Source organism: Chanos chanos, chromosome 2 (assembly GCF_902362185.1).
Source record: "Chanos chanos chromosome 2, fChaCha1.1, whole genome shotgun sequence".
NCBI lineage: Eukaryota > Metazoa > Chordata > Actinopteri > Gonorynchiformes > Chanidae > Chanos > Chanos chanos.
Window position 1 is genome coordinate 15,232,863 of NC_044496.1, and position 14,981 is coordinate 15,247,843.

At 39.4% G+C, this 14,981-nt stretch overlaps 1 protein-coding gene across 1 annotated transcript; it reads left to right on the forward strand.

Annotated features, from left to right (window-relative positions):
* The first annotated feature begins 2,606 nt into the window (after positions 1 to 2,606).
* Positions 2,607 to 8,015, forward strand: mthfs (5,10-methenyltetrahydrofolate synthetase (5-formyltetrahydrofolate cyclo-ligase)). The gene is made up of 3 exons (XM_030764900.1): positions 2,607 to 2,921; positions 3,373 to 3,637; positions 6,905 to 8,015. Exons 1-3 carry the CDS (start codon positions 2,805 to 2,807, stop codon positions 7,126 to 7,128), a joined length of 606 nt encoding a protein of 201 aa, XP_030620760.1. The 5' UTR covers positions 2,607 to 2,804; the 3' UTR covers positions 7,129 to 8,015.
* Positions 8,016 to 14,981: the final 6,966 nt, after the last annotated feature.

Sequence of the window (14,981 nt, forward strand, 5' to 3'; positions counted from 1 at the left end):
TAATCTTGTCTGTGACGCAATGCATTGGCTGCCCTAGATGCACTTTCATGTGCGCGTCATGCAAGGTGTATCGCTGTGGAATAAAATAAGTATTTGTTACATGCAGTATTTTCCAATTCAAGTTATGTTAAATCAGAAAGTGAACAGACTTAACGTGCGTGAAATCAGGGGAATTTTGTGACATTGTTGAAAAGGCAAGTTTGAGCATCAGGGGTTGGAACACTTAAAAGTCTCAAAATATGTTATGTTCTCGCTCTTTTTAGTGCCTCATTTTACGAACATCAGAATGAGCATGATATTCGACGTGGGTTAGGCATATGATTAGTGTGTCTGCATTTAAAATTAAGCACTCCACAAAGGCGATCATTAGCACAAAGAAACAATGGGTTCATGAAGTCAACGAAGTATCCTTTGTTATGTGGACTTCACTGAAAACAAATTATTTAAACGTGATTGTTTGAACAGTGGGAATGTAGTTGGTGTAGAATGGATACAAAAGACGCAGCAAAAGACCTTATTTCGTGAAGAGTGCATAAAGACTATTGGACAACATACTGTGATGGCATTGAAAAAGAAACTAAAGGGATCTATGTGGTATGATTAGAAAAATGGGAGGAATCAGGAGGAGCTGGGGAATCCCAATGCAGCACAAGGACTGAACAGAGGAGCTTTTGCAGATACAGAGAAGGCAAAAATAAAAGTAGAAACATTGGTTAGAGTGTACAGTTCTGCCAACTTAAAATGAATAATGCAGGGAAAGAGATTTTAAGAAATCATCCTATGGTGAAAAGGAAAAGGTGATACTTTGATAGCGCCATAAATATGTTTGACTAGTCACTAGCTGAACTGAAAAAAGGCTGTTTCTATTGATGGAACAACTTTTTTTTTCCCGGGGAAAGACTAATGTTGATATTGCTGTTAAACAAAATGTGAAGAATAGGTTAGCATATCTCCTTTAATTACAGAGTTTGATACCAGAAGAGCTCAGGTTAACAGAGAAACTGTGTTAGCAGCTTTCTTTAATTTGGGAAAGTGGCTTGAAATGCTCTGGAAAAGAGGCTGCTGATTATTGGGGTGGGTAGATCAATGTATAAGTGGTTGCTAGACTTCCTATTTGGCAGGACTACAATAGTCAGGATAAGTACAAGTTTCCCCAGGGGAAACAGAAGAGACTTTTTCTTTTGTTGGTATTGACATTTCTAAATTTTTATATGTTGTTGCTGGTACACATAGTAAAAAAAGAGAGAAACGCTGTTCTGTATGTCATGCCACATGAGCGGTTCTGTACCATGTTTAAAATAAAAACTTAAATTACAAAAAAAAAGAGAGAAGCTGTATGTTTACTATACAAAAAATCCTTTAGATGTCAGTGAAGGAGGCAGAGAAATAGGCAGATAGGTGGGGATTTGGATTCTGAGCAGCATACACACATATCAGCTGTTTCACCAAAGGAAAAATTAAGAATCGACTAGATCTTAGAGGTGCAGAAGGTGAGATTGTTAGGAGTATGGCAATGTCATTTGAGTAGATTAAAGGTCTGTGGCCATAGTGCTAGCCATCCCACCAAGGCTTTATTAGAGAAGCACTGATAACATTATTGTTGAAAACTAACAAGTATTGAAATTAGAATGTAGTCTTTCAGTGGCTGTGACTGTATCTCTCAGTCCTTAATGGTTGTTTCCCCAGCCTGTAGTTGATTTAGAGTTACTAAACAAACTTTGGCCAAGCAGAGATATTGGTGGTTACGCAGTACATCAGAGGATAATATTATGGTGAATGCAGTGCTTGCACAGACCTTGTGAGTGAATGCACTGAGACTGATGTGCACGCTCCAGAATTTCAGGCCAGGCAGAGGGTCATTCCTCTATCAGTATATTCAACAGAGCTGATTGCTGTTCTGCTTGCTCTGTTGTGGGTAGAGGAGATGTGTCCTGAGCAGGTAGTTTTGTGTTCAGACACATATGCAGCACTAGCTAGCTTCAAGTCTCCTGTGTCCACATATAGGCAAAATATCATTCTGGAGGTGTGTCAGGTCCTGATCTCCCACTCATGGCTTTCAGCCAATGGGCAGCTGATATTCTTGCTGAACAGGCTCTTAAATTAACAAACATAAACATAAGGCTGTTATATTTACGATAAATGACAAGAGATATGAGATAAAGAGCATAAAAAGTGATATCCACATACAATTTGGAAAGATGTTATGCTAGAAAACATGGTGGGAAGAAGTATGAGGGAGAAAGTCATGCTTGTCTCTGTTTAGGTCATAATAGAATAAACCTAGCGGATTAAAACCATTATGCATTACCACTGATTTGAAAACATGACACAGGGGCTTGTAGACAGTGAATACAATGGAACAAGGGGGTAAAGGTTCACAGTCTCCGCTCTACACTCCCGTCCGCTTGATGGCGACAACGCATACCACGAGCTGCACGGGCAACCAACATTCATTGAAGAAAAAGACGAAACTGTCTTGGATATTCATGTCTTGCAAAATTGTCAGTCTTCCTCATAGTGTCTAAGTGTTGCTGACAGATACAATTTGGAGAATTCCGTTCGGCTGTCATTGCAGTGACGCCGATTCAAAAGTGTTGTCCGCTCCACAGATTGAACACACCTTCTCAGCATATTAACCGCGCAGGGCAGTTTTCTCATAGGAGAAAAAGATATCGCTCTGGTAAATGATTAGAAACTGTTGTGTTAGCATTGGCTGTTTAGAATTAGTGTTCTTTCCAGTCTATACTGGTTAAAACACATTACGACCTGGTGACAGACCAGCCAAGATCCACGGATTTCACGTCATGAATATGGCTGCTTTGCGTGCTGCTAAGCAAGCCCTGAGAAAAGAAATAAAAAAGCGAGTCGCTTTACTGAGTGACCATGAGAAACTTCGTCAGTCACATGTCGTTTCGCAAAAGGTAAATGCGAGGGGGACTACTTGTATTAAGTTCAAATAATGTTTTGATTGCTGGTCAGGTTGACATGTTGGAAGGAATGCTGCTTTGTGTCAAGTTAAAGAGCATATGGTTCTTTTCGTAAAAAATGACACGTACCATTCCTTGCATTACCTGTTTTATTTGAGACTGGCGCTCGTGCTTTTTCAGAGAAATAAAGCTGACTGACCAGTGACTCAATGCCAGATTCATTAAAAAAGACGAAGTATGAGTTTGCATTCAACTGAGGCATAATTTGTAATTATTTTTGTGACTGTAGCAGACATTAACGAAACTAACTGTAAATAGATCGGTATGTAGGCAGAGATATATGGTAGAAAATAATGTAAGCCTAGTTTGCAGTGCAGTGTAATATAACATACTCTTCTGCGGTTTCAACTCCTAAAACTGATGTTGTTCTTATTCTCTGTTTCAGTTGTTTAAACACCCCAGATACCAGAGCAGTCAGCGCATTGCAGTGTTTCTCAGCATGCATGATGAAGTCCGCACAGAGGTTATTATTGAGGACATGTTTAAAAGGGGCAAGGTGTGTTTCATCCCCAAATACCTGACAAACAGCAATCATATGGACATGCTGAGACTGACCAGCCCTGAAGACATGAGCACGCTTCCTCTGACCTCCTGGAACATTCGCCAACCTGGGGACAACGACACTGATAGAGAGGAAGCCTTGGCTACGGGTCAGTCCTTTGATAAGAGTTTTTAAAAAACAACAGACACCAGAGAGGGAAAAACAGAGTCTCAGGCAGAAGTAGTACTGAAAAACCCAGACTGTGTATCAGGAGCAGGTCTTTTTTTTTTTTTCCAGGGACCGTGCAGAGATATATTAGATGAAAGGAAACACCTGTATGCACTTCATGCACTTTTACCTAATTTGTTTTGGACCTAAAGATATATGAAAAATTTGGTATTTTACGGGACTGTACTTGCCAACACATAACACATAGATGTTAAATGTAAAAATGTTCAGACGAGTGCATAAGCATGTTTGTTAGTTTATGGTAAGATAGTGACAAGAGGTCTCCTGCATTGGAATAGAAGGGAGAATTGTCTGTTTTATGAATATGCCCAGAAGATGGCGCTCTATGATTAGCATCCTTTATTAAAGGGTCGAATAAAGAGTCTTTAGAACTGTTTTCATCAAGTATACAAAATGTTCCAGCTTCACGGTTACAGTATTGAAACATGCATTAAACCACTAAGTTTAGAGTGTCTGTTAGAATGTTTGTCTCTACCAGATTTTACACAAACTTTGCGATCAGTGGTCCACACTCAAGGTAAAACATTTCCAGAAGACTTTACATCACCTTTTTGCATTCTGAAGGTGACATATACAAATGTTTTGACAGTTTAAGCCTTCACTAATATTAGAGTGTTTAACATTTAGACTTATCGACAACACATGAAATCAGGCTTTTGTTTGAAGTGAATTTGCGCTTAGGCACATCCAGAAGGTTACTTAACAGTGAGCAAACCTGTTCAGGTCGGTGAATCAGCTTTTAGTGCTCTATAGTGCTGTGCTGCAGTATGAGGTGTACAGGTCATGCTGACCAATCACTGACTGGCCACTTTTTCGCTGTTTTCATCACTTTAATGTTAGTTGCTCGGGACATTACAAGAGTCAAGTGGTTTTTGGGCCAGACAGTGTAATAGTCAGAGAAATAGTCAGACAGAGTGGTGCTTCAAAGGCACACAGCAGTGTCAATGTTTTGTCTTCGCCAACCACCACAGGGAAAGGAAGTGTTTCAATCTTTTTACCCCTGCTGGGTGTGATAGTCACCTTGATGTCTCGCTGACTCTCTCCAAGGGAAGTGTTTATACTTAAATCTACCTACCCTGTTAGATCTACCCTCTCCGTTAAGAGAGCATGGTAAAGAGCCCAGGTGCTGAGATGAAAGGATCGTGTATGTTGCGTGCTTATGCACATATGTAGGAATATATCTGTTTTACACCAAACGGTAAGATAGACGTAATATGTTCATAACGGCTGACTTGGTATAAAGCTGAGGGATTTGTAAAAAAGAAACAACATTTGATCCTCCAATTACTGTCCTCTGCTAATGCACCTTCTTTAAGGTCAGCTGTTCTCATAAACAAAGAAATCCATTTCATTATTCTGCTCCACTACCTCTAATAGAATCATATTTTGTGATCCCTGTGAAGCAGTGTAGCTGAGTATTGAACCCACGGCCCTCCATTTTAATGTGCTGCCCCTTCCCACTGTATGATAAAACTAGCGTTGAGCGTGGGGTAATTTAATCACTCTCCTATGTTGGCAACGGTGTGTGTAAATATTGCCAGTTCATGAGATCTGCCTAAGAGTTTTAAGTGTTTTAAACTGAATAGTTTGAGCTAAAATGTCAGCAAAATAGTAATGATGATGTACAGCAGACACAGAGTTTGGATTTGGTGTGAAGTAAATCAGCTGAACCTGTTCCACAGAAGTGTTCAAACATTGTTGTAAGAATCAATGCATGTGTATCATGAGGTTAATCATTTTCATTATGAATATTGTTTGGGCTTGAAATGTGTCCAAAATGACCGCAGATATTTGTCAACACTTATGATGTTCTTCTTTCTGCAAGCAAACGTCAGTGAGCTTTGGATCAGTGAAAGTGAAAAACTTCCCAAAGAGTCAGTTTTCAGTGTAAGTTGCCGTTATAGTGGAAGAAAGTCTGTCCTCAATAGGTTTCACACTTGTACCTGCTGGGATTGCTGCCCTGCTGAGTTCAACTCTGACTTCAAGGCATTTCCTCCCTTTTTTAGCCAATAACACGAGAGAGGAGAGAGCAGAATAGACAGACAAATATATATAGAGAGAAAGGTAACATCAGCTTTGAAATGGTGAAAGGAATGTTGACTCAGATTTAAGTAGTCATTAATGAAAGGAAAGTGCTTAGGCCCATAAATATTTTCTAAGCTTTATGGCTTAAAGATGCCCCGTGATACTTTGTATAAGATAACAAAACTAGATAAAATTATTGAAGAAGAATTTAAAATGTCTAGGTGTATTCGCATTCAAATCTGAGTATGAAGTTTTATCTCTTTCTGGGAGATAAAAAGAGAAAGCAGACCTTCTTCCTGCCAGTTTTTATTTTGTCTTTTTACAACAATGAGAGGGAAAAGAGAGAAATGCATGTCTATTCCAGTCAGTTTGGAGTATTAGAAGAGCCTTTGTGTTTTTTTGGTTTTGTGTGTGTAAAATTAATATATTTAATAATTGATAATATGCACTATATAATTTTGTCCGTGCATTTCAGAATAGATAAGACTAGCCAAAGGCTTTTACAGCCTTAATACATACATCATTTTGAAAAATGTTACTGCCCAGTGATCATCAATTATTAATGAATGTCAAAAACAAGCTTATTAAAACAGTGAGCTCATAAAATATTGAATAGTTGCTTAAGGACCTCTCTCTTGATCACCTTAGTACTGATTATTAGAGGGTCTTGGTCCTTTTATAAATATTTGATGTGTGTCTATGAAATTTCGGCTAGTGCCTGATCTACGTGTAATTCCGAAAGTGGAGTTGATTTGAGTTGAGCGTGATCTAATGTTAGTTAAAATTCATCTCAAACGATGTCAGGTAATGATTTACCTGCGTGTTTTGTAAGAGTCCATCAGTACACAAAAAGTGTTTGCCAATAGTATCTCGCCGTCCAAAATATCAGCTGATGTCATATTGTGATCAGCCACATGGGGGATTACTGAGTGTGATGCAGGTGTGGCCATGAAAATATTCTGATACAGCACACTATTATAGGACTTAATACTGTTAACACTAAAGGCTTTCAATAATTGGGTATTATTTTGGGGAGTGTGTGCGTGTGTTTTTAAAGGTTTCTGAATGCAGACACTTTCTTCTCATTTGATGGAGACTTTACTCATATGGCATGCTGACCTCTCTGTGAGTAACCTCTTCTTTTCATCCTGCTCCCCTGTAGGAGGTCTAGACCTCATCCTCATGCCGGGTCTGGGCTTTGACAGAAACGGAAATCGTCTGGGTCGAGGGAAGGGCTTCTACGATTCCTACCTGGAGCGCTGCATGACACACCCCAAAGGCAAACCCTACACCATTGCTCTCGCCTTCAAAGAGCAGATATGCCAGGAGGTTCCTGTGGATGACAACGATATCCACATAGATGAAGTCCTCTACGATGATGAATAGTCGTCATGACAGTGACGGCGCCACCAGCAAAGCAGTATTGAATTGAACCGGATCGAAATAATTGTCCAGACATTTGTTCCCATAACCCTGTCTTCCTGACGGCCTTTTAACAAATTATTGCAGGTTTTCGTTCCAAATTTGTACGAAACATTAGGAAACCGAATAAGTGGGAACTTGAAACTTCAAAAAAATGAAAAAAAATTTGGGTTTTTGGTGCAGCACGGTAACTCTGGTAATTCTTGTTTTTTGTGGTGGTGTTGTTCCTTGTTGTGTACAGAACTCCACGAGTGCCTTTGCCAGACTCATGTCATGACTCATCAGTGTTAACATAAATCAGGGAAGATTAAATTGCGCAAATAATGAGGCAGATCCTACCTGACTCACTGCCGCTCATTTTATTTACATTGTTTACATAGCATCAGCCCTGGGACTGTCTGCTCAGAGTTTTAACAGGCCCCCGTAGGATTACGAAACTGTTTTCATTGTCTAGAGAACAGTTTGACTTATATTTTTTTTCAGTCGTCTACTTGTCAGAGAGCGCTCTTGAATCGTCCTTGTTGCCTTTGCTTGCATAACCAGACCATGAATTTAGTAGATGTCATTTTGTCACTTAAACAAAAACTTTGCACTTTGTTTTTGGTGCCAACTATTGCAAAGGTCGGCGATTTGTTACGGCAATCGTTTTATCAGAGGAGCAGTTAATATTTTTAATTGACACTATTCAGTTCACATTAGCATTGTGCATAGATCCGTTTTGACTTTGAATCTTATTATCTCTTCATCTGTGTCAGCTCTCATTCAATTAAGTGTCACTAATTAGGCATGATAAAGTTATTTGAAAACGAATAAATATCTTCATGGAAGCACTAAAGCAGCTCTTCAACAAATATGGCTTTTAATTGTTTTGTCTTGTTTATTGCCACCTCTATCACTTCTGTCATCTGAATCCATCGTTTGATTTTCTAAGGACTGCTAAAAGAGAGTTGTCTGACATGACTACAGTGCAGTGACAAACAGGTGGGGGGATTATTTGAGCCGTGATTAACAGTCTGTCACTGGATCTGCTCTGATATCCATACCATGGCCTTGTACCAACATCCACACGCTGCCTTATTCCATTTCTCCATCCTTACTCTTCTGGTCTTTCCGCCGACTTAAAGAGGCTACACAGAAACTGGCTGGCAGTCTCTGTGTGGGTTTTTTTTATTTTTATTTTTTATCGTACTGCTTTAACCAGCTTCTTCAGAAAGGTAACAGCAAAGAGGAAAATCGGTTCAGAGTCATGAGTCAGACTCCGTGACTGAAGCTCTGAGCCTTTCCTATCACAAGCGTGCTCACAATTAGAGCGTTACAGCAACAAGTCTTAGCATTTCCTTCAAACTTCCCAACCTTTCACCGTTAATTGTGTCTTTGCAGTGAACTGTTGAGCGATAAGAAGGGCGGGGTGGAATTGAAACCCCCCCTCCCCTCACCAGGCCTGCTACAGAGGAGGAGGAGGAGGAGGAGGAGGAGGCGTGAGGTGCTAAGGCCAGGGAGGAGGTGTAATTGCACAGAGAGACATGCAGATCTCTGCTGCAAAGCAATGATGTCTCTACGCAAGCACTAAAGAACAGACTGCACAGGATTAAGGACAAAAGACAAAAACACCACATGATGGAAAAGAGAGAGGTTGAGAGACAGAGCATGAAATACCTCGTGTGTTCTTACCTTCAGTAAGCTGTTTATCCAGTGGCACGGAGAAGAAGCAGCTCACAGATGTGTTTCCTTTTCAAAACATCACTCATTGCACATTTTTTGCCGCTGATTATTTTTCTAAAGCATCTGATTATTTAATAGCCATGAATCAAGCTACAGTGTAATTAGTGGTTAATCCTAACAGTAGAAAGTAGACCCTCCTCAGCCTGCTGCCACCGCGACCCGGTCCCGGATAAGCGGGAGAAAATGGATGGATGGATGGAATCAAGGGCATTGTTTGATAGAGGCCAACAGTGGCTTCATATCTACCAATGGCACGCTGTGAACCGCTGAGCTCAGTATGCCACAGCCCTGTGTATATATATGAGTCAAAACACCAACCATTTCAATTTAGGTCAGAAAGGCCCCGTCAGTAACCATCAGGGATCTATAAAAAAAAAATGGATTAAAATTAGGAGAGCAAACAAAAATCAGAAGCTCTCGGTTATAAAATTCCATTCACCCACCAAGCAGCGTACATTTCAAACCCAACAGAAGGTCTCTTCATCCCACCCTCTGTGTTTCCCCCCCCCCGTGTGCCTCCTGCTTAATCAAAAACAGTCAGATCCTGGAAATGAGTAATTAGAAAAAAAAAAATCTGTTTGCCTGCCAACTTTCAGCGTGGACGCTCATTATAATGAAATAATAAACCAGTACAAGGCTTGTCATGGCATAAGTCCACAATATGACAGGTGAGGTCTGCTGACGCACAGAAACGACCATAAGCTTTTTATCTGGACACAGTCATCCAGTAAAAGTCTTTTATTTATTACCTGTTACCTTTCCCCGCTCATATTCATAAAACAAATTGTGTTGAGATTTCTGTCTTTGAAAGTGGACTTTTTGTTTGTGTTTAGGCAGTGAACATCTTTAGTTTGTCAGCAAAGCAAGAGTCAGTTTGTACTGAGTCACTGACACAGGTTTTTCGAGTGCAGGAGATTGTGCAAAGCTTTGATCTTGTCTATTCATTTAGTCTTGATCATTAAACCTCCATTGTTCTGCAGCTGAAGGTTTCAGTCTTAATGATTTGTCTCTTCTGTCAGAATGTGTATGTGTGTTCTGTGTAGTCTCTTTGTGTTCCACCGCAGTGAAGTGCTCTTTATGTGGCTCAGTGAGACCTCACTCTGCCGTGGGTTTTTATATATGAGTGCTCAGGTAGACTGTAACACTGTGTTTTTGTGTAGATGAATAAGGCTTTATTAAGGATCTTTTGAAAATGTTGACGTACTTGCGGGTAGGAATCGGAATATATACTTAAAACTTACCGTAAACAATACTTATTTGTCTGTTGCATTGTAATGAGTGTAACTTTAGTTTCATAAAGAGGGACTGAAAAAGATGATCACTGTGATCACAGTGATAAATTATGTGTGCTATGTCCATAATGTTATGAAAATCAGTATTTAAGAGATCCATAATAACGGTCTTAATGATTCGACAAGACCTCTTTTTTTTGTTTATTATTTTGTAGATTTTTTTTTTCTTTTTTGATATTTAAACTCCAAAAGTGAATTTGTCTAAATATTGTGTGTTTGAAGTATTTTACCAATATCAACATTAACACAGAGTATAAGAACGTACTTTAAAGTTCACACTACTGGGCCTATTAAATTCCTTTTCATCTCGTCCCTTCTTCTTTTTCCCTCCCCAGAGTCACTAAAACACTAGTTGTTTTTGCCACGCATTCCTGTGTTATTATTGACCTACACAGAAGACGTTAGAAGTTTTAGCTCAGACTGAAGTTGGCAGAGTTATCAGAGGACATGAGTAATAGTGTAATAACTTGAATTCAAAGTGGCATTTTGCTTGTACAGCTGAATAATGATAGGAGCTGAGATACTGCTCTTCAATCCTGGAGAGCAGCCACCGTGCGCAGGCCTTTTACAGACACCTGCATTTGTTTTGTGTCTCGTTAAGTGACGGCCGTATTGTGCCTTCAGTCTGGGGATAAAATAAAGTATCGCTTTCGCTGAGTCTTAAACCATCAGCAAATTCACTGTTCTGTCGGACAGGCAAACACAATAGGAAATGGAAAAATGTGTAAAAATCTGTTTAAACCTAATGCTCTGCTCTCCATTCTGCCGTACAGATGTAACACATCTTCAGTGTGACTTTACCTGTTAGCTCTTTACAGTCTCTGGCGGTTTACATCAGATTACACTGTTGTTCTCTCTAGTATTTTTCTTGACTATAAAATACTTAACATCTCGCATCACACTACCATTTCAATTAGCCATGTCATTACCGCGGCAGTCCCCGGAGAAGTGACGGTCAGCGGGGACTATGGGATAGACAACAGACTTCAGTTTTGCCAAGGCTCTGAGAACCAGGCAGCATATTCTTAACAAGCATCCACCCTGAAGCAGCTTAGTACATGGATCTTGCACACTGAGCCACACTGCTAACACAGAAGCCAGCATCCCCATGTCATGGGCTCAGGAGTGTGGAACAACTAACCTGGCTTTTGCTATGGGATCTTCGGTGGCAGACGGGCTGGCATCAAGCAGAAGCAGTCTGGCCGTAACTGAGGATCAGTGTTTACCAAGAACAGCTGCAGAAAGATCTCTTTAAGTTCAGGCAAAAAAGAAGATGTAATCACCATGCGTGTGTCTAATAGGATAAATTAATTTATGATCCTTGTCTTACTGTACTGCCTCATTCTAAGTGGATTCAATACTCATTTGTTTTTAGAACCTGCTTAAATTTAACGTTTGCTTGATAATTTATCGTTGAGTCGTTAAACAAATGGCAGTCCATGAGTAGCCAGTAGGTCTCTGAATGTATGTTTATGTGATCATACTGCTGCCTAGCTCCTCAAAGTCCCCCAGGTCCTCTGTCTTCATTGACACTCCCTAAAAGAACAAAGAAATAGCACCCTGACTACACCGTTCCTTTGAGAATACAGATCTTCCCTTGTTTTTTCAGAGCTCGTTGTGGAAGAAGCCCTCCGTATCGATAAAAAAATAAAATGGAAGGTGCTTGACAGATGCAGGCGGTTCCTTTGGGAGTGGAGCGGAATTCACAAGAAGAGCGAGGAGAAGAAAGAGGGAGAGCATAAATAGAGTGGGTTTACTGCGTATGACAGGAGTGCAGGAGAAGACGGGAGAGAAACTCGCTTCAAAGGGCAGTCCCGCGTTCCTTGGATGACAGACTTGGGAAATTCTTTGTGCCAAAAAAGAAATATCAGACAACAAATTCGACAAACTCACCATTAATTGTTTCCTGCTGTCATTTTTTCCTCCTGCAATTTTTTTTTTGTTAGTGTAGCACATTCACGAGTGAGCTTCAGGTAGATATTATGGATATTTGATTTAGGTACTGGTTCTAAAAGGAAAGAATTTACATTTCTTGTAATATTTTTACACCAGTGTAATTAGTGGTTAATCCTAACAGTAGAAAGGCATAACCACAGTTCAGAATGTTGTCTTGAATATCCATAGTTCAAATTTGTTTTTCTTGTTTTTTTTAATTACTCTCCAGTGGTTGTTTTTTGGTCACTTTTTCCTTTTTAGTTTCTAAATGCTATAAGTACCAGTCAGCTACAGATCAAAGGATTTCATCTCTCTCTTTCATCATCTCTCTTTTCTGGTTATAAGTTAGATACCGGAACTCTAGGACTCTAGTGTGTATCATCTGGAAACAAGAAAAGTGTGTGTGTGTGTGTGTGTGTGTGTGTGTCTGTATGTAATATTAGTCATCTCTTTCCTTCCTGCCAGTGGAAAGGAATTATGCTTCACTGGTCAAGGGCTTGATTTGACGTTTGAAGTCCTGAAGCTTAAAGTTGTGACTGGATTAGAAGATCTGCTCTCAGCTGAATGTATTTAAAATATGTATGTCTTGTGCTTTCTTGTGTGGCAACTGATAATTGTGTTGTTCTCTATAACAGTGTGATAAAACTTAAAACTGTCTATGATAAATCAAGCACCCAAATGCTCTCATTTGCTTTTATTATTGTTCAACAACATATCAACAACACTTTTCTTTTTAAATGTTGGACTTTAAAGAAAAACAGCTGCAGGGATTAAGTAATGCTGTGCCAGTGCTTAGTTCACTGGGGAAAATCTCAGATCAGCTTCCAGCGAGATGCAGACAGAAATTCCTGTAGGAGGTAGAGCTGATATTTACTCAGCATTCAAGAAACACATGAGAATAGAAGATATTGACCTCATTTCTTATTTGACTACGTCAAAAACTAATTATGGGGACATGTTGCTTTTCAAATTTGAACAATCATGATCTGTAATTATTGAATTAAAATTCTCTCACTGACACACTGTCACGAACAAATATGCAAAAGAAAGCAGGACCTCTTCCATCACTCAAAATGAACATTAAACCACTAGGGAACTGTGAGAGTAGTGTTAAATGTTTGAAATCCTCTTCTTGGTGCTCTCTGAACACTGAATGGTGACCTGTGATACAAGACCATCATTTAACTTAAATACACACACTGAACCATTCACACATGCATAAGGATAGAGAGAGAGAGATCTCTGCAACGACCAATGCTTCTAACTGTAAGTAGTAGTAAAATGTAGTTTTCTGTGTGATGTCCGTCAAGCAGGGCTGTGAGGAGCTTAGAGGGGCTGGGATGCCAGGCGTGAAGGAGATGGATGTTGAGAGCAGGGAAGTGCCAGTGGGTGCCTGATGCCAGTGTGCCAAGCCGACTGGTATGTAGGAGGAAAGAGAGATGCTCAACCAGACGCAATCTGGTGTTCATGTTTGTGCGTGTGTGTGTGTGTGTGTGTGAGGCATGCACCGTAGCTGACTGTCTGTGTCTAGACATTGCCTCATATTGAACATATTCCCTTAAATCTTTTTTTTCTGCTAAATAAATAACAGTTGAAACACCTCAGGTAAGTTCTTTAAGACTCATAAAAATGACCTTCCTACAGTTACAGATTCAGTTATTACAATTATAAGAGCTTATTCTTACCAACTCATATTTAAATGTTGTTGAAATCAAATTTGATTTTTTTTTTTTCTGTGTGATTGTGGAGAGTGACTGAAAATGAGTGATACAGGGAAATATAAGTCTTAAATTCTCTTTCTCTCTCTCTCTCTCTCTCTGTCTCTCAGCATGTTATGAAATAATATCTATATATCTGACCTCTTTTCAGTTATTTTATTCCAGAATTTACCTGGAAAGACAAATGCTTATTGAAGAAAGGTACACTGGTGACACTTCTGGGTGAATTTAATGAGATGTATGCTCCCTTTTCTGCGGTGCAAAAAAGTAATATTGAGCTTGACATATGCTCATTTCCCAGCTCTCAGATTGCCTGGAGCCCAAAGCAATCCTGAAATAGGAATAACTCTATTCTGACGAACTATCAGTCACAATCACAAGTTGCCTCTTTTCATCTGGATGCAGTGAGCTGATGATTGACACAGAAATTCTGTGCACATAGCTCACTCAAAATATTTTTCCCCAAAATCCAGGCGTTCACAGCAAACGTGAAACAAATAGGTCAAAGTCATAAATTTAATGAAAAACACACACATTTTGATGAATAACATTTCAATAATAAGTGATTTCAGAGCACCTCTGTCTCCCATTAGGAAAAATGTGATAGTTGATTGTGCTCTGGTGTATAAAAGCACTCTAACAATTCCCATTAATCAGTAATAGTTACACCATCCTGAAGCTGATCAGCTCCACTTTATTTGCCTCAGTCAACAATTGTTCATTTCACATTTTTAGCCCTGGAATATTGTTTTGTTGTCAGTTATGTTGCCTCTCATTACATGAAATGTTGCATAAACCCCCTTGAAAAACAGAATTAGATGAATTTCATAACCAAGTTATCAGAGTTTAGAGTATGGTACAGTGATGATTATTTAAACAGTGCAAGCTATTATAACTACATGAAAAACAAAAGAGCTTTCAACCGCACTATCATGCATTCTATGATTTTTTACAGTAATGTCTAAATATGTATCTAATTAGGGTGCTAAAATTAAAGTTAACGAGCTGATAAACACAGGGATGGGGATAAACAAATAGTTGTGTTCTTGTTCCGTCTCTCTGACTCTTTGTTGCTCATCCATTTTCTTCTCAGTCTGTTTAGTGTCTGTTGAACTGAAAAGCACTCCTGATATCTTCATCTAAAAATACC